This window comes from Astyanax mexicanus, chromosome 20, assembly GCF_023375975.1.
Source record: "Astyanax mexicanus isolate ESR-SI-001 chromosome 20, AstMex3_surface, whole genome shotgun sequence".
Classification (NCBI taxonomy): Eukaryota; Metazoa; Chordata; class Actinopteri; order Characiformes; family Acestrorhamphidae; genus Astyanax; species Astyanax mexicanus.
In genome coordinates, this window is record NC_064427.1 from 39,571,351 (window position 1) to 39,598,323 (window position 26,973).

Here is a 26,973-nt window from a genome sequence, read left to right on the forward strand (position 1 = left end):
GTGTTCAGAAATGTCTTCCACACACCTGATCCTGAAATTTCCCCCATAAGAATATACATAGACTGCCCCCTTCAATACAACGAAATGCTGTAATTTAAAAAAATGTGCTGTAGAAAAACTGCACACATAATTGCATGCCGGGAGAACAAGACCCATCCATCTTTCCACCATCAATCCAGCCAGTAGAAAGTCCAGTTTGTTCACCAGCAGGAGTTTGAGGCACGTCTGTAGGACTCTCTTTAGAACATGTTCTTCAGCTGTCTTCAGAATGCTCCATTCTTGGGTGAGCGGGCTCCCACAGAAAGGGACGTCAGGAAGGAGAAAACGAGAGCATTCCTTAGAGCACTCTAAAGGAATTCTCAATTTTATATCTCTTTCTTTAAAAAAAATATGATCTTAAATAAATGTTCCAAGCTCTAAAAATCCTTGTTCAAAAGTACACTCATTTGGCCTGAAGTCAAGTGGATACACCATGTCCTCAGCTATAAAGTCAGTGAAAAGAAAAACAAAAAGAAGGAAAGGAAAAGAATGGGTGGTAGTCACAGTCAGTCAGGAAAAATGCTGACCAAGCACAGTGTCTTCCTCATTAAGGGCGTGTCCTGGATGAGTGGATGAGTCCGTAGTCATGATTTGGGGAGGGGCTGAGGCGTGCTGCGTTTCCTCTTACTTCTTGGTTGGTTGGCGGAATGTTGCCGTGGCAGCGCTGCCTGAGCTCCCGCTCCCGCCGCCATAGCCATTTGCTGCTGCTGCTGCATTTGATGTTGCAAGAATTGCAACTGCATCCAGAAAAAAGAGAAAGAGGTTAAAGTGTGTCTGTTGAGCTTCAATCTACAAAGTCTCCCCTCACAGCCTGCTGTCGCAATAATCAGATACTCCTCAAAAATTCTACTTAATATATTTTAACTTTTTTTTTTTTTTTTTTTTCATGCCTTTGCCATGTTGTATTTGTGTGAAATTGCCAAAATGTATATCAGAAATAGGGGTGGGCAATATTATATCGTATACAATATATCGTGACGCAGAAATATCATGATATTAAAAATCCATATTGTGATAATAGGGCTGTTCTGTCTTAAAAGTAGTCTATTATTTACTGTGAAGCTTTAGGTGTATTTATTGTATAATTGTTTTAGTTTGCAGTTTATATGCATGCACTAAATATTCTGCAATATTATTTGCTGCATTATATTATTTTATGCTATATTATTTATTTTGCCACATTATGATTATACTGTTATACTATTAAACTATATTCCTGAAATTAATGAATTATTTTAGTTTTCCTATATCGCCAAGTATATCGTTATCGCAAAAATACCCTGAAATATCGTGATATTATTTTAGAGCCATATCACCCACCCCTAATCAGAAATATTTCTTAATTTTGGTCAATGTGACATAATTCTGATATCAGTACGAACAGTTTAAAAGCCACCGCCTGTGGAGTACATCCTCACACTTTTGTCGATGCCAGGCGATGAAACCTTATAGCGTTCTGTCCTTTCTGCTTGGCGTGAATGCACATGGCAGCACCCAGTTTAAGTCTGTAACAGATACTGTAAATACTGTACATTTTTTTTATAGTTTGATGTACCTGTATTTGCCAAAAAAATTACAAGGAGATTTCAGGCTATTCTGTCTTGAAGAGTAACTTTTTTATTATTATTATTTTCATTAATAGCTAAAATGTGTTGTACTGTAATGACAAAATACACCAGTCTATAAAATGTTAAAAAAAAAAATGCAAACAATGGAAACAAATGTTTAGACATTCGACTATATTTTGACTAGGGCTTGGGCGATATGGCTCTAAAATAATATCACAATATTTCAGGGTATTTATGTGATAACGATATACTTGGCGATATAGGAAAACAGAAAATTAATTAATTAATTTCAGGAGTATAGTATAATAGTATAACATCATAATCATAATGTGGCAAAATAAATAATATAGCATAAAATAATATAATGCAGCAAATAATATTGCAGAATATTTAGTGCATGCATATAAACTGCAAACTAAAACAATAATACAATAAATACACCTAAAGCTTCACAGTAAATAATAGACTACTTTTAAGACAGAACAGCCCTATTATCACAATATGGATTTTTAATATCATGATATTTCTGTGTCACGATATATTGTATACCATATAATATTGCCCACCCCTAATTTTGACTAAATTTCTTTAAGCTTACTTAAGAATCCATGTTAAATATATATATTTTTTAATTACTCATTACTCTTATTATGAAGTCCTTATCAATCCCTGTTGATAAGGGATCGATAGCACTGGGACAGGGTAAGTTTGCCATTTGATATATGTGTATTATATTTACAGTTTACATGAAGAGGAGCTTTACTGCCCTGAAGATGGAATAAAAAATCTTGAGTAAAAACAGCACGGAAACAGAGGTCATGCTGTGTTTGGTGTCTCAATCCCACATTTGTTTATTTGCTGGTGATGAGATTTAAAAAAATAATAAACCTATATTATATTTGATGTCTGAGGAAAGATTCTTCATGGATTTACATCTTTCTTTTTGTAAACTTTGACTGTGTACATCCATCCCAACACAAGCTGAGTGATCAGCAAGTGCAGCAGATTTTACTGAAGCACAGCAACTGTGAGAGGAGAGAGTAACCTATTCAAGCTGAATTAAAACACACTTAGTACACGAGCAAACATGACTGGTGGGTTAGCAAAAGCTGGATGAGGCAGAGGGGGGCAGGAGGCAGATGATGAAGTGAGACAGAACTAAGAGGGGCAGGGAACTCAAGCAGCACCAGTGGCACAAGAGCTCTGCAAACATACAGTGCCAATCAGTGTTTAGCCATCTCTGATAATGAAAAGCATGCACACAAACATACACACTCACTCACACACTGCTTTAACATGCTCTTTTTGAGTACAACGAGTGTCAGTAAGTCAGCAACTTCAACTCCTAACACAGCTTTAGCCGTTACTGCGTTTACATCCTGGACATTGGGCAGTATTAAAGCTGAATGTAAGAAGAAGGTTTTTCATATGGAAGCTTAAGAAGACACGGAACTGTCTTCCGTGTAACAGTCAACCTCCACTGCAAATGAACAAAAATGGTCAATATGCACAAATAGAAATATAGCAGCTGGAATTCAAAGCTGGTGTGCCACAAGCTCTACTTGAAAGTGTTATTTAATGAAGCCCAAAAAGAAAAAGGAAAAAAAAAAACAGGCTTGGACAGGCAAAAAGAAAACAGAAACATGGTAAAAAAAATCCCCTGCAAAGTCACAGAGTATCTGTGAAATACAAAAATCAAAAGAGGGAAGCAATGGAGATGTTATCAAAGCTATTTTTGTGAAAGACAGTAGCAAATGCAGCTGTGTGGCATAAGGCATTCAGTCTGTACAGTAGACACATAGACATCTGGCATATAAGACAAAAGCCCTGTTTAGAAGCCCTGATTAAAAAAATGTGGAAACTAGTTGTGATCGCATACACTTATTGACAAAAAATAAATAAAATCATCTTATTGCTGATATGTAATCAATTGATTAGACAGGGTGTTTCAACAAGAGGGTTCAAAAGTGGCCCCCAGCTGACCTATTATATTGCTTTTGGGTAGGGTACCTCCTGGTGAGAGATTAACATGTCTGCTAGGCACGCAGCTATGAACTGAAACTGTACTGAAGAAATCCAGGTTCTATTAGGAATCCTTGTTGTGAGCATTTCAATCCAATTCCAACTGACATTATTCAGCAGGTTAATTCTCTCCCACACACAGCAGATTATTCTCAGAACTGCCTTGGTCAATATGTGACTATGTGGGATGCCAGCTTCGACAGCCTAATATTGTGCAGGATCTACATGCCCAGCTGCAACATCTGCAACAGGATGACAGAGAATAATACAAAACCTATGTGCCTCCGTGCCCAACTGTATCTAATCTCGTTTCCAAGTTAGATGGGTTTTTTGTAATCACTTACTGTACACCTAACTTCCTTTAATTTTCCCAAAAATCATTAGTGCGCCCTAAAATTTGGTGAAACTTATGTATGAATTTAACCGGTCACATTGTAAGGAGCTGTAAAGCCACTCCACTGAAGTACAGCGTTATACAGGAGTTTCAGTTTAGTTCTTCAGCACTGAGACTGGAGGCTGCTGCAGTATTAGCATTAGCCACTAAGCACGCTAAGGGCTAGCTCTTTCGCCATTCAGAGTTGGGTATTATCGTCCTATAGCCTGCTGTAGCCTGTGTGTTTACCGTGTTAACACAAGCTACTTGGGACAAACCTCTAGCTAACTGCCCTGGCTTATCGGAAATCTGGAAATCTAATCTTACTGGAAAGCTAAGCTTGTTTACTTAGCTTAGCTTTACTTAGTTACTCCCCCACCACCGCCCAGCAGCGAGATCTGCTAAATTAGAAGAAACATGGTGACACCCTTGTTCCTTACTAGTGTTGCATAATGTGCCTTATAATATACCAGATAGACCAGAAAATAGATGTTCATTGATAGTGCGCCTTAAAATCCGGTTCGCTTTATAGTGCGAAAAATACAGTATATTTTTATTATAACATTCACACACAACGCAAAACCATCTTTTCAACACAACCTCTCTATAAGCATCGACTCTCTCTCTCTCACCGACAAAGGTTGCTAGGAACCTGGTTGTTCTGGTTGATGACCAGCTCTCCTTCACGCACCATGTGGCCTCGGTTGCTCGGTCCTGCCGCTTTGCGCGCTATAACATCCGAAAAATTAGACCGTTTCTGACGCAACAGGCCACCCAACTCCTGGTACAAGCAGTCGTCATCTCACGCCTCGACTACTGCAATGCCCTGCTAACTGGCCTCCCGGCCTGCGTAGTAAATCCAAATGATCCAGAATGCAGCAGCACGTCTGATCTTCAACCAACCAAAACGGACACATGTCACCCCGCTGCTCATTGAGCTCCACTGGCTACCGGTTGATGCTCGCATCAAATTCAAAGCTCTTACAATCGCCTACAAGGTGATACAGGACAGCTCCTTCCTACCTGCACTCACTCCTGAAGACTTACGCCACCTCCCGGCCGCTGCGCTCCTCCAATGAACGTCGCCTCGCTTTACCAAACAAACATTCACACAAAGCAATCCAGACTGTTCTCATACAGAGTTCCCCAATGGTGGAACAAACTACCTTCCACTACCAGATCAGGAGAATCTCTCACTATCTTTAATAAACTCCTGAAGACAGAGCTCTTCAAAGAGCTCTTACTCTCCTAACACCTCTAACACACTAACTACTTCTAACCCCATTTCCTTCTTCCCCTCCTTCACTCCTCTATCCCTTTATTTCCCTTCGACCTCCTTTGAGCCCTATCTCAAATGGTTTATCTTAATTCCTATTACTTTTGTACTTCATCATTGTAAGTCGCTTTGGACAAAAGCGTCTGCCAAATGTAATGTAATGTAATGTAATTTCATCTCCTTCTAAGCATTATTTTTTGTCAACAAGTGTACATATGCACAAAGCCTAAATAATAGCCAACACTCTGTAGGTGAGACTGAAATTTATTTTAGCTTGAGGGTAGAACTGGAAGTCTGATAATCAGATGTCTATGGGTGGATGAGTTTAAAGTTGCTGCATTACTTGGATCTGTGGCTGGTGCTGCTGCTGGAGCCTCGGGGATGGCAGGCTGGACCCAGAGCCCTCCAGACCACAACCCAGCTGGGACAGCACTACCACACCAGCGCGGACCAAGGCCAGCACCGGGACAGGATGAGGAGGGGTTGAAGGAATAGGAGAGAGGCAAAGATGGTAGAGAGAGAGAGTGTGAGAGAACGAGAGAAAGAGAGAGATGAATAGATCGAAAGATAGGTAGAAAGATAAATAGATAAGGGAAATAGAATGTGGAGGAAGGAAACAATAGAAACAAAAGGAAGAATGTAGCAGAGAAAGAGGGAAAGGAGCATCCACCTCAGGTAAATCAAACAAAAAACCCACAGAATCAAAATGGAAACACTCTGATTAACTGTAGACTAAAGTTATAAAGCCAACTACTAGTACATCTATTGTTGTGTTAGTACCAGTTAGAGAGACACTTGAATGTAGGTAAGTGTAGATCATTAAGGAAAGAGGAGGAAAATGAAACACTACATGTGGGTGTGAAGTGTGAGGGCAAGTTTTGTGTATATACACACCTGCTGTCTGCGGAGACATGAATCCCCCCACCCCAGTGAGGTTGATGACAGCGGTCTGTTGTGCGGCAAGACCCTGTTCTGCAGTCAGTCCCTGTTCAGTCTGTTAGAAAAAAAAACAACAAATTTTCAGTTACTGGTACTGTTCACATATACGATACCTGACAGTGTGTCTACCTTCCAAACAACTGTAACATATAAAGACTGTGCTGATGTACAAACACCCCCCACTCCTAGAACCTCAGCAGTAGGGGTGGGCGATATGGTCCTAAAATAATATAGCGATAACGATACTCTTGGCGATATGAAAAAACACTTGTTAACAAAAATTAAAAAATACACTATATACTGCAATAAAAAATATATGTATATATATTTTATTATTACATACAATATAATATTGCACACCCCTAAGTGAGATATTAAAAAAATACAAGAATTGTTTCAGATTTGTAGCAGAAGTCAATGATCTAGAATGTCATGATACTAATAATAATCTCCATATATGCAGGATTACAGTAAAATAAAAGATACTGGACAGATATAATCTGCACAATATTTTAGGGTATAATATCGTTCACGATATTAAAAAATATAGACGATATTATCGTGTACGATACAGTATGGCACACCCCTACTCAGCAGTTGATACTTGTTTCATACATATGTCTCCAAAAACCCTACATCAGGGGTGTCCAAACTTTTTTTGTTGGGGGTCAGAAGTGGTATACTGTGGTAAATATACCACAGACTCTGTAATAAAACAAATAATGAAATATACCACTTTAAATAATACATTTTCCTGATTACTTTCAATTACACACCATTTTACTTGATTTACTATCTTTATCTTTGACAGTGTTGTGTAAACTAAGATTTTTCAAATTGATGTTTAATTTCATGATGTCTCTTAATATTAAACTCCTTAATTACGGCAACTTTTAGACCCTTTAGCCAGTTTTTCTGCGCTAAAAATGTGCACCCTCTCCGCTTTTCTCCGAATTCAGCTGATTTCTTTTGATTTTTTAAGAGACTCCTTATGGGCACACCAGGCCATGTTACCACCTATTCACTGATGGCAAAGAAGCACAACTTCAGTCAGTGTCATAAGTCTCCTAAGCCACTTGGAGCCCAGGATCAAATTAGTTTAAATAAGTTTAAATCTAGAAAAGAAGTAAAAATCCCCTTTATAGTTACCAAAGGAAATATTTTAAAGTCATAATATTAATCACAATTGGTTAAGAAGGTGGAATCATACCTGTCAAGTCTCCCGTTTTGGCCGGGAAACTACCGTATTTTACTCCTCTTTTCCGCCGTCCTCCCGTTTTAGTATTTTCCCGTAAATTTCCCGTATTATATTAAAATAAAAAAATATAGAGACAGGGCATTTACCGCTCTGTGTCTCTTAACCAATCGTGGAGCCGGTTCAAAGAGAAAGTCCCGCCTTTTAGGAGAAACAGCCAATCAGCTTGCAAAGGAGAGTCAGTGTGGGGAAGCCCCCCGTCGCTGTGAGTTCAGGCAGCTAGTCGGAGCAGCTGATGTTAAAACATATCTGGATATACAGCGATTTTTCTAAAAGAAAGGTAACGGTAGGCTAATCATGTAAACTGTGATGAGATTTTTCTGATAGCTGCTTAAAAATACTCGTCTCCGAAATAAAACACACAGATTAAACCTTTTAAAATAAAAAAAATACAGCTTGTGACTCAGAGCTTAACTAGAAATGTGGAGAGGACCGAAATTAACTGAACTGATCAGGGGTGGAGTGATCAAAAGAAAGAAGTATAATTAAAAAGTATTAATTGTGGACTAATTAGGACTAATTTTTACTGATGGAACATATCTGGTCCATGTCCTTTTAGTAAAAGCTCATGATAATATTTTTAGGTCACCTACAGTCATTTTGCAGAATTTGTGCACCCTTTGTTAAATTTTAAATCTACTAAATAAATAAAAATATATAATAGAAAAGAGTGCATTTATGCCAAAAAGACATCTTAACTTTTTTTTAATATCTAGAAAAAGGTTTTTAATTTGGCTGTATTAAAAGAATGACATATGTAGGAATGTCCACAACATGTTCAGATTCTGATAATCTAATTGTAGTGTGTAAAAGGTTCACATGTGGTTATTTTAGATTTTTTGTAAACCTGTCTTAAAATGTAAGGGATACTGAACCTTCGTTGGGCTGGTGGGACGACTTTAAGCGGACAGAGGAAAATATCCCTTATTTTTAAATCTAAAACTTGACAGGTATGGGTGGAATTACCATCAGCTATAAGGTCCTGAACTTTATTTTATTTTTTTAATCTTTAGGAACTTTTGAGCCCCCATCTCTTGTAAAAACCAAAGAAATACAGTGGTATGAAAAGGTTTGAGAACCCCTGATAATTTTCATGATTTTTCTTTATAAGTCATTGTTTGTTTGGATCAGCAATTTCAGTTAAATATATATTAGCAGATGAACACAGTGATACTGGAGAAGTAAAATGGGGTTTATAGGATTTAAAGAAAAAAACATCAAACTGACTGAACAAAAAAAAAAAAGTTTTGTCCAAAATCCCTTCAACCAGAAGCCAGACTCTCATCGGAAGCTACAGGAAGCGTTTAGAGGCTGTTATTATATTTCTACAAAAGGAGGATCTGCTAAACATATACACATATGTCATTTTACTTTTAGGGTGCCCAAATTTATGAACCTTATTATTATTGCACACTTTCTGCAAATCCTATAAATTTCATTTCACTTCTCAAATATCACTGTGTTCATATGCTATAGGATATATTTAACTGAAATTGATGATCTGTACAACCAATGATTTATTAAAATTAAGAGAATTATGAAAATGTTTAGGAGTGCCCAAACCTTTTTATATCACTGTAGACTTAAGTAGCCTTTACTGATCAGAGGTGCTTTGTCAGCTACTATTTCAATTAAATAAATAAATGAATAAATACATGAGGAAAGGGGAATTAATATGTGAAATAAACATCAAGTGATTGACTGAGACTACAAGAAGTGCCTTTTGGGATAGGTATTTCCTTTTCTTTCAACTGTAAAAAGCCTTTTGCACTTTTGCATTTTCAAATTATTCTTTAGTGCCATGACTGTTCTCAAAAAAAAAATCACAAAAAAATTAAGTGACATAATTCATAATGACATTTTTACTGTGCTTATTGTTAAACACCCTGAAATGAAATTGCAGCATAAACCCTTCATGTAAAGACTATATAAATTAAAGCGCCATTTGTTTTATACTGGTCACAGCTACCTTTTAAATAGCTTAGAAACCTTAAATCAAGTACAATATATATTATATATTTAATCAGAGTGACTGTAAGCAGGGTGAGAAGCCTCTCAAATATTCACAGCGCCTCTCTTTAACAACCTCATTATGGCTGACTCACCGACTCCCCCTGTTGTTGTGGGCTGGAGGTTGCAGACTGGCTGCTCTGCTGCTGCGGGGAGAACTGCGAAAGCTGCTGCTGCTGCAAAGAGTTAAAGATGAGTGGTGTACCAGGGATCTGAGGTAGTAGAGGAGGAAAGGGAGAAAACATAAATCCACAAACATCCTGTGATAAAAGCACTCTGTGACTGATTATTCTGTGAGGTGTATTACGACTCGGATATCCTCACCTGTAGAAGATTGAGTGGCCGCAAACCTTGGGCATTGTTTAGGCCAAAAGGACCACCTGTAGGCATAGAACAGCACAGAATGTGAACCAAAACAACAGTGTCAGCATAAAACGTAAGTTATTTTACACACTTAATAATTTAACTTTAGGTTAAGACTAGGGGTGTGACGAGATCTCGTGGAGATTAAAACGTGACGATATTTCTCGTCAAGCTTAAACCTGTCTCGCGTGGGGAAAAAAAACACTCTAGCATGGACTTTTTAAGCGGGATCTGGCAACCCAGTAGTGATAGCAGTGAGTGTGGTGGCTGAGCAGTGAGAGCAGCTCTCAGCAGAAGAGGAAAATTCAGGCATTTGTATAGAAGATGCTTCTGCTACTTTTAAGTTGTATATCTGGCTGCATTTTGGCTCCAGTGGAAACAATAAACGGTAACAGAGTGACCAACAAGACACAAACCATATATAAATACTGTAAGTAAATCCTACACCTGACTGTTTCATAGGCAGCTGTACTAATCCCTTAGCTCTGTACTGTATTTAAAAACATGTTCTGTCTCTGTTTCACTTCAAGCATAGTCTTAATATGACTGGTTATGGTTCTGCATAGTTAAATTACAAGAGATTTAGGAGAAAAAACACAAACCATAGTCTTAATATGACTGGTTATGGTTATTCATAGTTAAATTACAAGAGATTTAGGAGAAAAAAACACAAACTATAGTCTTAATATGACTGGTTGTGGTTTGCACTTATTGTTTGCACTATATAAGACCTAGAAAAGTTTTATTTTTATTTTTTATTCCTATTCTTATTTCTATTTCTTATAAAATCAATGTGTGAGAGAAACCAGTCTGTTAAGTGTGCGTTATATGATTTTGTCAAATAAAACTCTAGTTTTCAAGCCATTTTTTAATATTTGACGTTTTCTTTAAAATTTTATTTTTAAATCTCGTCTTGTTTCATTCTCGTGAACCAAGTATCGTGTCTCGTCTGGTGATATTAGTGTCTCGTCACACCCCTAGTTAAGACAGAGTATCACATGAATACCTGCAGGAGCTGCAGGCTGCATGGCAGGCAGTGTGCCGGACATTAGGCCTCCAGGAGGTAAAATTCCACTCAGGTTTATTCCAGGTGCCAGTGTCCCAGGACTACAGCCCAACATCGGGTTAGAGCCAGTCATTAAAGTCTGCGGACTGCTGTGTACAACATTCACACAATCACACAAGAGCAAAACACAAACCCGCAAATAATACACACACACACACACACACACACACAAACACACAGATCAATTAAAGCAGTCAAAACTGAGCTAAACTGTATCTGCAGGTATAAAATGCAAGAAAAACATTTTACTGTGAAAATATTTACAGTTTAATAGTTATATACAGGGGTGTGCAAACTTTTTTTGTTGGGGGCCAAAAGGAGAAATATATCTGAAGTCACGGGCCACAGACTCTATAATAAAACAAATAATGAAATATACCACTTTAAATAATACTTTTTTCCTGGTTATTTAATTTGCAGGCCATTTTACTTGACTTACTATCTTTATCTTTGACAGTGTTGTGTAAACTAAGATTTTTCAAATTGATGTTTAATTTCATGATGTCCCTTAATATTAAACTCCTTAATTACGGCAACTTTTAGACTCTTTGGTCCGTTTTTCTGCGCTAGAAATGCGCACCCTCTCCGCTTTTAGACTCTTTGCCCCGTTCCTGACACCTAGCGTTCAAACTTTGAATCTCCCATTATAAAAACCTGCTTAACAGCGGGCCAACTTTCATTCTATTTGTAAAATACCTCCCGGGGAAAAGAAAACGGGCCGCAAATGGCCCACGGGCCGCAGTTTGGACACCCCTGGTTATATATTAGAAAACATTGTAGATTGCAAATTTTAAGGGAGCCTGAAAAGAGAAGGAAAATAAAAAGAGTCGTACCAGACAGGGCCCACCACGTTGATGAAGTTCAGCCCCGCGGTGTTCGTCATAACCTGGGACGAGGTGGTGCCTGTACTGATTGAGGTGGGCAGGGGGATGGTCATTACAGGCAGGGCCATCTGCTGCTGGGTAAAGGGTGCAAGCAGCGCCGGCTGCTGGGACATGGCTGTGTCCTGGGGGGTGGGCGTCACTGAGGGTGTGGCGCCCTGAACGTCTGTTGGATGCGGTGTAGAACAGGGTGTGTTGGTTGGGGTGGGTGTGGATGGCTTGGGTGTTCCTGATCCTGAGAAGAGAGAACAGACAAAAAAATGTGCATTTTTATGACAGTAAACAAAAAAGCTAATACCTATTAAAATCAGTCATTTACCAAGCTAAATTCAGCTTTTTCATCTGCTAAATTTGTCTCACACTTTGTGTATTCCTAATTGACTGAACTAATTTTGGAGCTGCTAATATTGGTAGAGGGTGCGAAATGAATGGGACAGTCTTTAAATTATATATTTAAGGATTTGTTTTATTTATTTAAATATTTTTTTAACAAAAACACTAAAATCAACAGTGTAAATATGAATCAGTGCACGTATGTGTAAACCATGTGACCTTTCAGATTCCCTTAAGCATTTGTTAAGAGGTATTTAAATGTGAATAAAAGAACCAACATTAGATGCATTAGATTAGCAGTCATGAATACACCTACAACAGACGAACTCGCGAAGATCAAACAATATGCATACTTTAGAACACCGTTCAGGGGTTGGACAATGAAACTGAAACACATGGTTTTAGACCACAATAATGTATTGTCCCAACAGACAGTTCTGGTGGAAACAGGAGAGTTGAGGTGCACATTGAATTCTGCGTGATTTGATCAGCCGTGGTTTTATGTTTTTTGGATACAATCCGGGTTAGCACCCGAACATCCCTTTCAGACAGCTTCCTCTTACAGCGTCCACAGTTAATCCTGTTGGATGTAGTTCGTCCTTCTTGGTGGTATGCTGACATTACCATGGATACCGTGGCTCTTGATGCATCACAAAGACTCGCTGTCTTGGTCACAGATGCTCCAGCACGACGTGCACCAACTATTTGTCCTCTTTTGAACTCTGGTATGTCTCCCTTAATGTTGTGTGCATTGCAATATTTAGAGCAGAACTGTGCTCTTACCCTGCTAATTGAACCTTCACACTCTGCTCTTACTGGTGCAATGTGCAATTAATGAAGATTGAACACCAGGCTGCTCCAATTTAGCCATGAAACCTAAAATCCCACACTAAAAGGATGACAGGGATTTCAGTTTCATTGTCCAACCCCTGTATGCCGTACAAGTGTACTAGGAGGTCAAAATGCGTGGCTGTTACACAAAATGTGTAATATGTACTCACTCTGCATGGGGGAGAGTGCAGCAGGGGACAGCAGGCCAACCTGGCCTAACTCAATGGAGTGTTTCCGTGACAGAGACGGACCTTTATTGGGCGGCGGAGTTGGGCACTTTAAATGGCCACTGGGGGCTTGAGTATTGTAGGGATTACCTGAAAAAAACAAGCAAGATTTTTACTAGTACATAGACTGTACACATGTAACTTCTGTTTTAAACCAACTGTACTATATTCCAACACACGTGAAATAAGGTTTTGGGAATATGTTGTGTTTTGTTTGAGTATGTCTGTCACAAAGGTGTGCAGCATCAATTGCTCCATACCTGAGGAGCTGGTGGTGGAGCCAGAGCCAGAGGGCAGTTTAATGGGGGGAGGTTTGTGCTTCACTCCCTTCCCCAGCACTGACGACTGGACCAATGGTGAGAATCCATCCATCTTACATGACAAAAAAGGATAAATATCACGCTAAAGCAGAGTGAAAATCTAACTTGATGTTTAAATTAGTTAAACTGTGCCCAAAATGAAATAAATATATATATATAAAATTTCTACTCTGCCTCACCTCTGCCTCCCTGGAAGGTGAGAGCTGGCCCGGGGCTCCCACACTACTGGAGTTGTGCAATATCTTCACTTCACACTTTACATCTGTCTCATAAACTTCCTTATACTGAGCCAGAAACCTGAAGTAAGGAAAAAGTGTTAGCCATACAACATACAAGGCAGCAAATGTACATACACACGCACACACGAAAGCATGCGCACAAGCACGCACGTTACCTAGGGGTGTCACGATTTCGATATTTTATCGAAATCGATGGAAATTATGTCATGGTCTCGAGCCTCGAAGTCAAAAAGAGGATGGACGATCCCTCCCTCTAAGCTACGCAAACGGTGCAGCACACTGTAGCGACGCCGCGGACATTGTGACTGCTCAAAGAGCAGCTCTTTCTCCAGAGAATGTGGACATTCTCATCTTCTTAAAGAAAAACTTAAAGAAAATATAAAAATAACAGTTGTTTTGTCTAGCCTCAAATATGTTAATAGTTTTGGTACCTTAAGGAGCATCTTTCTCTCAGATAAAGTTAATAATATATCTTTATTAAAGAAAAAACTTCTCATTCTCAGGGACCGAAAAAGTCTTAAAGTCTTATTTTTCATGTTTAACTGTTATAGTAGGATAGAGTTCAGTTTGTTAAGGCTCTAATTGTTCTATTATTTTGTACATGACTGTTCCTGTATTTTTTTTATTATTTATTTTGTTATGTTGCACATTGCTGTTTAAATAGTGCACACTGCTGCTACCAAAAAAGCCACTAGATGGCATTACATATATATCTTAATTAAATTATTTAAATTTGACCATTAGTGCCTAATGTGGTGTATTACAGATCACTTGTATCACTTTGCATCACTTATATTATGCGCACCTTTTGAAATAAGATATTGTAAATTTGATGAATCAAACCAATGACTGACCATAGACTAATCTAACACTGGCATAGGCCTCTCTGCTGCAAAAAAAAAGAAAAAAGAAAAAAGAAAATCGAGAATCGAATCGTGACCCTAAAATCAGAAATAAAATAAAATCAAGGATTTAGAGAATTGTGACACCCCAAACGTTAACACATGCAAACAGAGTACAACTCCTGTACTTACCGTTCTGCATCTACCTTTGAACCGAGGAGGAATCTGGTAAAAATGAAGGTAAACAGAAAAAAAAAAGTCACAAAATTCAATAATCATCAAGTCAAAGATCCAAACGTACATCACCACAAAACCCACAGCATGAGCTACTGCTATGTCACTCTTACAGTACAGAATCCTTTTTGTATTCTCCATCTTTAATCATGCAATCTAAAATCCAAACACTGCTTCTTACTGCGGGTGAATGAGGTGCAGATCTGAAATTTCATCATCTGCTTTAGGGTCTTTGGCGCTGTAAATTTTCCCATACACCAACGGGTCTCCTGTAGACTGGAAGATGGTGATCTTTGTCCTCTGAGGCTGGCCACTTACTTCACACTCAAAAGTGTAGTCGTCTTTCACATCCTATACAGAGATTTAAACAGAGTTGTTCAACCCGTCTACACCCTTACTCATGTTAAATTTAACAAGCATATGATACAGGCCAAATTTTGCATTTTAGGCAGATAAATATATCCCAATTTTTTTTATTATTTTTAATTAATATGTTTATTTTTTTAATCAAGTGTTGTTCATTACTTTTTACAGTAACTGTTTAACAAGGTTAACTAAAAGGGGATAAAATATCCCCCCACCCACAAAAGGTCAGGCAGGAACATACAGAAATAAAAGAAAATACATCAACTACTTTATAAAAGCACATCAAGGTCATTAATTACTTCATACATCAAGTTTCATTAGGTAGTTGGAAAAGGACATAAAAGTGACACATTTTCCCCAAACTGCTTTGAATATCTTAGAATATCTTTTTTTCTTAAATTAAAGAGAATCTTTCCAGATGCAACATTTGAATATAAGGAGTTATTTTATTCACATTGAGGAATTAGGAGGTTTACTGTTCTTCCATTTACATTTTTTAAGCAATTAAAGCCAGTTTATTGGAACTAATTATAGCTTTAATAATTGTCCGATCTGTTAAGAGTAAGGAATCACCACCTAGCAGGGTCACGCAAATCTCACTGACTAAGGGTAGAATATTACCTGCGCAGGCCAAACTTGCGTAGGCTGAGAATCCTCTAGTTTGATTGCCTTCTCCACTACAGCATATCTTTCCACCTGTAGCCAAAGCATAATTCGAAACACTCAAACACACTGAAGATTAACCTGTTAATTATATACTTTTAACCCAAAAAAATCTCAGTACTTTAGCAGAATTCATTAAAAGAACAAACTACATAGGGCAGGGGTGTCCAAACTACGAGGTATTTTAGAAATAGAATGAAAGTTGGCCCGCTGTTAAACAGGTTTTTATAATGGGAGATTCAAAGTTTGAACGCTAGGTGTCAGAAACGGGCCAAAGAGTCTAAAAGCGGAGAGAGTGCGCATTTCTAGCGCAGAAAAACGGGCCAAAGAGTCTAAAAGCGGAGAGAGTGTGCATTTCTAGCGCAGAAAAAATGGGCCAAAGAGTCTAAAAGTGGAGAGAGTGCGCATTTCTAGCGCAGAAAAAATGGGCCAAAGAGTCTAAAAGCGGAGAGAGTGCGCATTTCTAGCGCAGAAAAACGGGCCAAAGAGTCTAAAAGCGGAGAGAGTGCGCATTTCTAGCGCAGAAAAACGGGCCAAAGAGTCTAAAAGTTGCCGTAATTAAGGAGTTTAATATTAAGAGACATCATGAAACTAAACATCAATTTGAAAAATCTTAGTTTACACAATACTGTCAAAGATAAAGATAGTAAATAAAGTAAAATGACTTCAAATATATTTCTCCTTCTGGCCCCCAACAAAAAAAGTTTGGACACCCCTGACATAGAGAAACAACAGAAAACTCAAAAATGCATATTTTAAAATGCCCTAGTAGAGGCTTATATCTTATTACAACAGTTACTTTTTACTTTACAGAAAAAATATTTTACATAGCAGCAAACGAACAGACAGCATGTTTGCATCAGCATGACTTACATCGACCTCTGCTGGGGCAGTAAGCTGGCAGTTATTCTGTTTCCACATGTCCACACACTGCAATAGAAGAACAGATGGGTTAGGTATCTTCCTTTATAGCAGGGGTATCAAGCTTCCCCCCCCCCCTAAAGCACCAGTGGAGCTGTAGGTTTTTATTCTAAACCATCAACTGATACAATATAATACAATATCTATCAGAATGCATAAAAATATAAATTTATTTGTTTAGGAAAACTTTCATAGCACAAAAAACATTATCATATGCTTACAATCAGAGTAAAAAAAAAACTGCTACCTAGGTCATGTCTTTAATGTATATGCATGTATGTATATGTATGCTAAAAATGTATTCTACATATGAAACTGTTTTTCAGCCTCCCTTGTCTGCAGTAGCTAGTAAAAGAAAATCCTCAGAAATACGAGTTGATCAGAGAGACCATTGGGAGTCAACGTCAAACAGCGAGTTCATGGCCACGCCCACCTCGACTGAAGGGTGGGGGTGCCAGGTAGGCGTTCTCTGCTGCAGTACTGTTAGCCAATTAGAGGCGATATATCTGCACGTATGAATATTCATGAGCAAGAGCCAAAACCTTCTTTCTTCTTTCTTCAGAGACCAGTTATTCAGTCATCTAAAGCAGGGCTAAATAGAAACACCTGAGCACTTTTTTTTCACAAAAAACAGCTCACATGCAATTCATTCATGCTAGAGGCCACAACTAGACATTCTAAAACGAATGAAAAAAACGATGGAATGAGATCTTTAAAGACTATTTAGTACAAAATCTTGCAAGATTAAAATTCATAATAATAATTGTGCCTTTAGGCATTGCCATACATTGCCAGCCTTGGAGATTTTGAGGTCCACACTAGGCGTTGATTTCCTATCTTTTCTTTTGTGAAGGTAGTCAAGCAGTCGGAGCTGGGGCGGCGTGGGGAGGTGGGCCAGCTCCTGCTGCCGGTTTAGAGCTGCTCGTGAGTACCTCTTAAAACACCTAAACAACAGAAGAACAGCAAAAATGTTTTCATGGGCCCAATGAGTTTATTTCAGTCTTTTAGTGCAAAATCTTTTTGTCCTTCTTTCTGCTCTGGCAATGTTCTCCAACTCTGAGGAGAGGACTGTTTTGTTTCCAGAAGGACATCGCTTCATGCCACACAGATAGGTCATTCAATGTGTGGATGATAGACCACCAGATCAAGACCCCGTCATGGACAGCCTAATTTCCAGACCTGAACCCCAGACCTGAAAACCTCTGGAATGTAACCAATAGAAAGGTTGATTGTCACAAGCTAGTTCTAACAAAGCTAGTTCAAGCTTTAGGACTGGTATAAGGCCACCCAAAAGCAATGTGAAAGACTGGTGGAGAGCATGCCAAGATGCATGAAAGCTGTGATAAAAAAATATTTTTTCCAAATATTTTCCAAATATTAATTACTGAACTCTTAAAACATTAGTATTGCTGTTTCTAAATAAATAGGAACTTGTTTTGTTTGCATTAGTTGATGTCTGAAGGCTGAAAGCACTGTATCTTTAATTATTTTATCCATTTCTAATTTTCTTCAAATACGTGCTTTATTTGGAACTTGAGAAAAAAGTCAGTATTTTGTAAAATAAAACAAAAATGTACATTCTACTCAAACATATACTTATAAATATTAAAATCAGGGAAACTGATCATTTTTCCCTCTAGGGCTGTATTTTGTATTTCTATGTCCCCTGGGGCAATAGAAACAGATGGCAAAATATCAATTGAGTAAAAAAAAAAAGAACATTTGCCTGAAATGGCTCTTAATATTTAGATATTTCCTTAGTTCTTGATGTCTTGCATCAGGTGTGTTAAAAAAAAAAGGACTGAAACGCTCAGATCCAGCCCTGGTAGCTCTCTGGGTTTGGATCTGGACACCCCTGATCTAGACAAACAGTCTTTCTTGGTTTTTAACCACAGTAATGCTGTGTTACATAATGCAGAGAAACTAGGAGAATAAAATATGCAGAAGCTGCTCTGTTTTTAAATATTGAGAAATCACTCTCTTTAAAGCTTCAGCCAGTTTACAGGAGCAGACTGCTGTCACTCTTCCAAAACTTCAGCAGATGTAGGGCCAAACATTAAGATTCATTCTTTCCATTGGTTCTACAGAGGGTTATAAAACCACATTCCAAACACTGATCCATTCATATCTTACCCTCACACTCTCACATCTCATTCTTACAGTATTAATCTGTATTAATTGATGACACTCCTCTTAATGAATGTATTCAGCTACTTTAAGTTGCACCCACTGCCAACATAAAAGTATAAATACACACATACACAGCTCGTCTAATCCATGTTCAGAAATACTGGCAGTAAAACAGAACTCTTTAGAGCAGAACCACATGAAAATTTTGGCACCAGTCCTAATGCCAAATGTGGCAAATAGACAACGAGCTGTGAAGCAGTGGAACTGAGCTGTCTGGATTGATAGGGCTCCATCCAGTATTTGAAATGAGTTGAGTTTGGGAGATGTGGATGAGGTAGGGTTGTGGTCATGCAACATCCTGATGTTATTAAAGCTCTGATTACAATTTGAGCCAATCAAATTCACAGAAATTTATTGATTTATTTATTTTTATTTTTTTAATTTTCCGGCATTATTAACAATAATATTAACAATAGCAAAGTTCTTTTCACTGTGGTTGACAGACTAACTAACTCACCTATATATATGACCCCTGAGCTAGTTTCAACTGAGAGATGTAATGAGTTTGCTAAATTATTTAATACTAAAATCCACAATATCAGACAAGCCATCAGTACATCTCTATCCACCAAGGAGCCCATGTGCTCTCCAAAACCATGCAAAAGCATCATAGTCAACATGTGCCAATTTAGCACTATTAATGAAGAAGTTTTAATTGATACAGTGAGTCACCTCAGATCATCCACCTGCAGTCTTGATACATTACCAACCAAGTTTTTAAAGAATGTTTTTTACTCAGTATCAGAAGACATTCTTCAAATTGTAAATACCTCACTCATGTCAGGTGTTTTCCCAAATGCATTAAAAACAGCCGTTGTGAAGCCTCTCTTAAAAAAGAAAAATTTAGATACAAACTTATTGAACAATTACAGACCAATCTCAAATCTACCATTCATTGGAAAAATAATTGAAAAAATTGTCTTCAAGCAAGTTATGCACTTCCTGTCCATAAATAACTGTCTAGACCAATTTCAGTCAGGTTTCCGGCCCAATCATAGTACTGAGACTGCGCTAATTAAGGTTATCAATGACATTCGCTTAAACACAGACTCAGGAAAAATATCTATTCTACTACTGCTTGATCTCAGTGCTGCTTTTGATACCATTGACCACAACATGCTCATAGATAGACTTGAGAACCGGGTTGGAATTTCTGGAACTGTCCTAAAATGGTTCAGTTCATACCTTCAAGGAAGGAAATACTTTGTGGAAATGGAAAATAATGTTTCTGAGACTGTGCCAGTGACCTGTGGTGTACCCCAGGGTTCAATTCTTGGGCCACTCTTATTTAATTTATATATGATTCCTCTGGGGGGAAATCATGCGTGACTATGGGATATCTTACCACAGCTATGCAGATGACACTCAGATCTACATGGCCCTCTGCCCAAACAACTATGGTCCCATTGACTCACTGTGTAAATGCCTTGAACAGATAAATAAATGGATGGGACAGAACGTTCTGCAATTAAATAAAGATAAAACAGAGATTATTTTATTTGGGAATAGTAATGAGAGGCACAGACTAGCTGCCTATCTGGATTCAAAAAGCCTAAAATCTAAAGAACTAGTGCGTAATCTTGGTGTACAAATGGACTCTGATCTCACTTTTAACAGTCACGTCAAAGCCGTCACCAAATCAGCATTTTATCACCTCAAGAACATAAATAAGATCAGAGATTTTCTGTCTAAAGCAGACCTGGAGAAACTCATCCACGCCTTTATTTCTAGTAGGATTGATTACTGTAATGGACTCCTAACTGGACTCCCAAAAAAGACCATCAAACAGCTTCAGCTGATTCAGAATTCAGCAGCCAGAGTTCTGACTAGGAGTAAAATAAGGGAGCACATCACCCCCATCCTTAAATCCCTGCACTGGATACCAGTATGTTACAGAATAGACTTTAAGGTACTGTTACTGGTCTCAGTGGGTAACAGACAACTAACTGTAAGGATTTAAGGAATTTAACCACTTAAAAACTCAGATGCTGACCAAAGATATATATATATATATATATATATATATATATATATATATATATATATATATATATATATACAGTGCATTACCACTAATGGCAGTAAAGTGCATTACATATCATGGGATATGAAGTGTGTATGAGGAAACGACATACGGCATAAACAGTGCGTGATCATATGGCGGCATTAGTTACCGTTTCATAGAGCGTGTGTTCATCTTCTGCTTGTTGTAGAGCAGACGGTTAGCGGTGCAGGAGACTGAAACGGAGGGGTCCAGACATAAAGGCTCTGCTGTGGCCAGGATCAACTGACTTTCCAGCTGCAGTTTGTCATCCTATAAACAGAAAATTGAGCTCACTGAGACCTGGTGAAGAGCCACTGTAACATTTGGCTTAAGATCCATATCTGCATGATGAGAGGCCACAAAACAGTGCTGTAATGACCGGTCACTAATCACTGCTCTAGACCAATTTGTGAATTCTGGCCCTGGAGGGTCAGTGTCCAGCACAGTTTAGTGTTCTTCCAGCCTCACCTTACCAGATTTGTTTCCGCTCAATAACAGAGCCGTTCCAACATACATCCAACAACTTCCATTTCTACCTTTTTAGATGAAGCAAGGTATTTTTTCTACTACTGTAAGTCAATGTATTATGTGCTTTCATAAAAGAAGAAATCCTAAATAAATTCACAATAATTTTTTATATTTAAAAAAAAAAATTTGAATACCCAATTTCACATAAAGATAGAAATGATCAATATATAGTTAATCTCTGGAAGGTTATTCTCAAATGTCAGATTTAGGAGGTATGTTGGAGCAGGGAAATCATTAAATCAATAAACTGTGAGGAAAACCGGCCTTTAAGGACTGAAACAGATGAACCATGCTATAAAGCATTTCTAAAGACTTTTACCTGTGTCCACTTGTGGTGATCACTTGTCATGGCATGAACATCACAGATCAGGGTCTGTAAAAAGGAAAGAAAAAAGAGAGTATAAAAACATACAGATTTCCAGAGGCCATAAAACTAAAGCTAAAACAGTAACAGAAACTGAACAGATTGATGCACTTGTAATCATTTTGGTTTTGAGTAAGAGCGTGAAAATACTCTCCAGATAAACATTAATAGGGTCCTGTGATCTCTGGTATTTCTTCCCAAATTCCATAACCTTTTTTTTAACCCACTGTTTCGATTTCATGTTTTCTTGTCCTACATTGTTCTTCCTTATGTCTAAAATCCATTATAGTGCTCAGTTCTTTGCATAACAGATATCATAGGGCCCTACATTGGCGTCTGTCCTAACACTCACCTGCATAGTGGGTCTCAGCAGTACATGATGGCTCTGATAAGAGGGCATTTTGGCATTCCCAGACTGTCGATAGTCTCGGACCTCTGCGATCACGCAGCCACAGTGAAATATGTTCACCTAAAATAGGTAGGGGGGAAAAAAAGACAGTTTAAGTGACTCGGGCACATGTGTTAAATACAGATTAATTAACTTTATTTAAAAAATATATATATTTGACCAGATCTATCTATGTAGATTTAGTGTACAACACTATAAATACCTTGGTACAGTAATTGATTCTTTTACATTATATTACATTACATTTGGCAGACGCTTTTGTCCAAAGCGACTTACAATAGTCAAGTACAATGTAAAATAAGTTTAAAGGTAAAACATCTTTGGATAGGGATAAAAGGAGGTCAAAGGGGAATAATAGGATAGAGGAGTGAAGGAGAGGAAGAAGGAAATGAGGTTAGAAGTAGTTAGTGTGTTAGAGGTGTTAGGAGAGTAAGTGCTCTTTGAAGAGCTCTGTCTTCAGGAGTTTATTAAAGATAGTGAGAGATTCTCCTGATCTGGTAGTAGAAGGTAGTTAGTTAGAGGTGTTAGGAGAGTAAGTGCTCTTTGAAGAGCTCTGTCTTCAGGAGTTCATTAAAGATAGTGAGAGATTCTCCTGATCTGGTAGTAGAAGGTAGTTAGTTAGAGGTGTTAGGAGAGTTAGAGCTCTTTGAAGAGCTCTGTCTTCAGGAGTTTATTAAAGATAGTGAGAGATTCTCCTGATCTGGTAGTAGAAGGTAGTTAGTTAGAGGTGTTAGGAGAGTAAGTGCTCTTTGAAGAGCTCTGTCTTCAGGAGTTTATTAAAGATAGTGAGAGATTCTCCTGATCTGGTAGTAGAAGGTAGTTAGTTAGAGGTGTTAGGAGAGTAAGAGCTCTTTGAAGAGCTCTGTCTTCAGGAGTTTATTAAAGATAGCGAGAGATTCTCCTGATCTGGTAGTGGAGGGTAGTTTGTTCCACCATTGGGGAACTCTGTATGAGAACAGTCTGGATTGCTTTGTGTGAATGTTTGGTAAAGCGAGGCGACGTTCATTGGAGGAGCGCAGCGGCCGGGAGGTAGCGTAAGCCTTCAGGAGCGAGTGCAGGTAGGAAGGAGCCTGTTCTGACATCACCTTGTAGGCGATTGTAAGAGTTTTGAATTTGATGCGAGCATCAACTGGTAGCCAATGATTCTAAATTGAATTTTGAAGCAAACACCGAGGCGGTGTGTAAAAAGGGGCAGCAGCGGTTGCATTGTCTAAGAAAACTGAACTACTTCCATGTTGATAAAACGATGATGACTTTATTTTACCAGGCTTTTATCAAACCAGTTTTAGCTTTTTCCATGGTTGCATGGTTTGGTAATTTGGCATTTAAAAAGAGGAAGGGCCGGAATCAGATTGTAAAATGGGCAAGTAAGCTGATTGGTGAGCCGGTACTCAGCGTGGAAACCTTGTATAGCAGACAGTTAAAGCGGGTAACTGGTGCAATTTTGGGGGATACTGCTCATCCCCTGCATAGTGAATTTAGGTCACTCCCATCCGGTCAGAGGTTTAGAGTACCAAGATGCAGAACAAAACGATACAAAGACAGTTTTATCCCTGCAGCAATAACACAAGCTAATAGAACAAATAAGGCACAGAGATTTTAAGAAACTGTATAGATATTTTGCTATTTGTAAGTCTGTGTTTGTTTTGTTTACTGTATGTTTGTGGTTGTTTTGGTAAATTTTCTTTATGTAACGAGATGCTGCTTCACATACTGTAAACCAAATTTACCTTTGGGTACAAATAAACTAACCTAACCTTACCTAACCTTAGTCAGAACTAACTGATAGCTGAGGTTAGACAGGAGATACTAGACTAACTTTGCTAATAAACACTAGACTAAACTGTCACCAATCTCAACCTCAAAAACACCAAAAATGTATTAAATGCTAAAAATACCTTTAGATCTTTACTTGTAAAAACTATTCTGTAAATACTTAAAGCTAAAAAAAAATCAGATGTGGCTGCTCACCACTTCAGGTGTACTAAATCTTAAGTCTTAAGATGTAATTGGAGACCATCTAAACCCAGTGTTTATTGCCCAAGCATTTCCCAGTCTAAACTATAAATGCAAATATAAAACTATGCATATATAAAATGTATTTTTTTTGCCAATTGCTTTTAAATCCTCAAATAATGAATACATGGAACAAGTGCACTTAGAGAGAGCACGTATACGGCTCTTATTATCCTCTATGTGAACGTGTTTCCTTTAGCACTGTTGCTTACTTGTGATTTTTCAAGAAGGTCCACCAGGATAGGAGGTAGCTCCTCAGCATCCAAGTAGTCCAGTAACTCTCCTTCTTCATACGGAAGCCGAATTGTCTCAGAATCTGACAACAGACATGCAAATGTTGAGGCTTGATCAACACAAATTTATGCACTTATGCAAACATTTGGGTACCACTGACCACATTTGTTGAGTAAAAGTAAATACACAAATCCTTTAAATGTACAAAAAAATTTGCATTTGAAAATACAAATTAAACCTTTTTAATGTGCCAATACTCTTGCACATTATGTTGAATTATACAGAAAAAGCAACTATGTTTTTAATTTGCGCAAGTGTAATCTGATATACTCCAAAATGTTGAATTATAAAAAATATATATATATATATATATATATATATATATATATATATATATATATATATATATATATATATATATATATATATACGTAAGGGCTCTGAGTGGTCCAGGGGACTTCTCAGTAAAATAGGCACCATCACCATGAATTGACAATTGCTGGTTTGAATCCTGAATAGTACTGACTGCCATCAGCAGCCTGAGTCCAAGAGAGCACAACTGTCATTGCTGTCTCTGGGTGCATAGATGGCGCTCTCTCCCCACATCACTTCCAAGGTGGTGATGTTCAGCACAGGCTTCTGTTAGCTGACGTATCTGAGCTAGCTTGCTTCGCTTTCCTCTGAGCGATCTGGTCACCCATTAATGCTGTATCAACTGCAGGAGAAGGCATGTGCTAGTATTGACCCTCCTACTGTTGGGGGCATTACTAGTGATGGGGGGGTCCTAATGAGTAATGAGTGGGCCTTGCAAATTGGGGAGAAAAGTGAAATACATGTATAAAAATAAAAGTATAAAAATAATATGCAAAACTGCATACCAGATCCATTTTTGCCTCTGAGCATCAATGAGTATCCTTCATTCCCAGGGTACAGGTTGACCACCAGGCACGAGACCGACTCCTGTGACACCAGCTTCTCTAGTAGATTCACATTTCTCCTAAGTTTCTGTGGGAAGAGAGCAAACATTACTAATATTGTGATGCTGGCGAGTGGCGATATGTTTCCGTGTTTTTTGTGCAAGGTATAAAGCCAATAAAAAAAAAAAAAAAGAAAAAAGGTTTTACCTTCAACTCTGGCTCTTTTTCACACTCTTCAATGTACAATTCATACAGTTTCTGATATAACGACTTCCTCCCACTTGAAGAGACCCTTCTCCTAGACGGTCGTTGTCGAGCACTTTCGACGATGTACTGGACACAGAGCGCATATTTTCGCATTTTTGTTTTACATGATGTAAATGCAAATGACAAAAGATGAATCATGATTCATGAACTGTGAAAGAGTTGTGTGATGCAGACATCATACCTCAGCCCGATCCAATGCATATTCTAGGACTTGTTGCTGCAAAACAGAGTAAAATGTTAAAATGTTAGTACCAAAAGAGGAAAGTGTTGGTACTAAACATGCATAACTGCTCTCTCACACCAGGTTTAAGCAAAGGTCACCTCTTTACCCCGAAACCTAAACCTAAACGAGGACAGACAGTTAAATAACAAACAAAAAAAAATCACCCCCACACACATAGTGAAGAATAGCTGCTGAAGATGTTCAATATATTAAGAAGACAAGCAGCATTTTCAAACTTACCATTGTGATCCACCACCAGTTGCTGTGTGACAGGAGGTGATGCTGTCCTTACCCCAAAACTGTCACGTCCATGGACAGTCCATTCAAACCCTGGAGTCAGAAAAGCAGTTTTACCTTCAGAAATGTTCTCTCCACACACTCCACCACTCTACCTACTGCTTCTCCCCCAGTAGAAGTAGATAAAAATAATGTTAAACTGTTAAGCCAGTGAAGGTTGATGGAGGTAAGTTACCTAGCCATCCAGAGTTAGCTAGCTAGCAGGCAGGCAAGCCTGAGCTCTGAGCCCTGAGCTGGTCTCCTCAGCCCGCTAACAGTGTACCAGTCTACTACAGGAGGAGAGCTTTAGCTAGGGGTCCGGGTGAGGCGGGGGCAGCGGCAGAGGGCTGGGGTAAATAACCGCTGTGAGGGTAACTTAACGTAAATCTCCCGGGGAGACAGTGTAACCTCTCCGTGTTAGCGGGTTGGCTAACCCCTCTGCTCGCTCTCAGGCCAGTGCAGGCGAGCTGCGCTAAGCTAACAGGCTAACAGCTCGGCTGCTCCTCAGCTGCTGCCTGAGGAGCTGCAGAAGTTCGGGGGGCTCTGCGGGCGGGAACGCGGGGGCATTAAGGGGCGGCTGTAATGAACAGAAACACGGACTTGCCCAGTGAGGCGCATCCCCGCAGCTCCAGAACAGACAGCGACCACCGCGAACACAGCGCTCCTCCAGTGCCTTCAATGAAAAAAACTCACAGCAGCCATTTTCTTCCAGTGTAACAACAAAATCCAAACTTCCG

The 26,973-nt window shown here is 38.6% G+C and overlaps 1 protein-coding gene across 4 annotated transcripts; it reads right to left on the reverse strand.

Moving 5' to 3' along the window:
• Positions 1 to 199: 199 nt before the first annotated feature.
• supt20 (SPT20 homolog, SAGA complex component) lies at positions 200 to 26,973 on the reverse strand. Of its 4 annotated transcripts, none has more exons than XM_049468643.1 (24): positions 26,837 to 26,973; positions 26,201 to 26,290; positions 25,919 to 25,954; positions 25,678 to 25,803; positions 25,432 to 25,558; positions 24,532 to 24,635; positions 22,247 to 22,363; positions 21,850 to 21,903; positions 21,133 to 21,272; positions 17,556 to 17,712; positions 16,721 to 16,777; positions 15,806 to 15,880; positions 15,000 to 15,169; positions 14,777 to 14,809; positions 13,683 to 13,800; positions 13,444 to 13,555; positions 13,127 to 13,273; positions 11,745 to 12,027; positions 10,852 to 10,997; positions 9,807 to 9,862; positions 9,578 to 9,694; positions 6,173 to 6,272; positions 5,622 to 5,710; positions 200 to 776 (listed from the first exon to the last, which is right to left on the reverse strand). In XM_049468643.1, exons 2-24 carry the CDS (start codon positions 26,201 to 26,203, stop codon positions 624 to 626), a joined length of 2,520 nt encoding a protein of 839 aa, XP_049324600.1. In that variant the 5' UTR covers positions 26,204 to 26,290; positions 26,837 to 26,973; the 3' UTR covers positions 200 to 623. The 4 variants fall into 4 exon arrangements, with proteins under 4 accessions (XP_049324600.1, XP_022537206.2, XP_022537207.2 ...); XM_022681485.2 differs by having other exon boundaries at positions 10,852 to 11,000; XM_022681486.2 differs by lacking the exon at positions 26,837 to 26,973 and adding an exon at positions 26,433 to 26,822 and having other exon boundaries at positions 10,852 to 11,000.

Excerpts from the sequence above, each read along its gene's own strand:
- supt20 (XM_022681485.2), bottom strand. Across the intron at positions 21,904-22,246 it reads TGCTGAGACCCACTATGCAG|ACCCTGATCTGTGATGTTCA; the intron begins GTGAGTGTTAGG and ends TCCTTTTTACAG. Across the intron at positions 15,170-15,805 it reads CGCAAGTTTGGCCTGCGCAG|GATGTGAAAGACGACTACAC; the intron begins GTAATATTCTAC and ends ATCTCTGTATAG.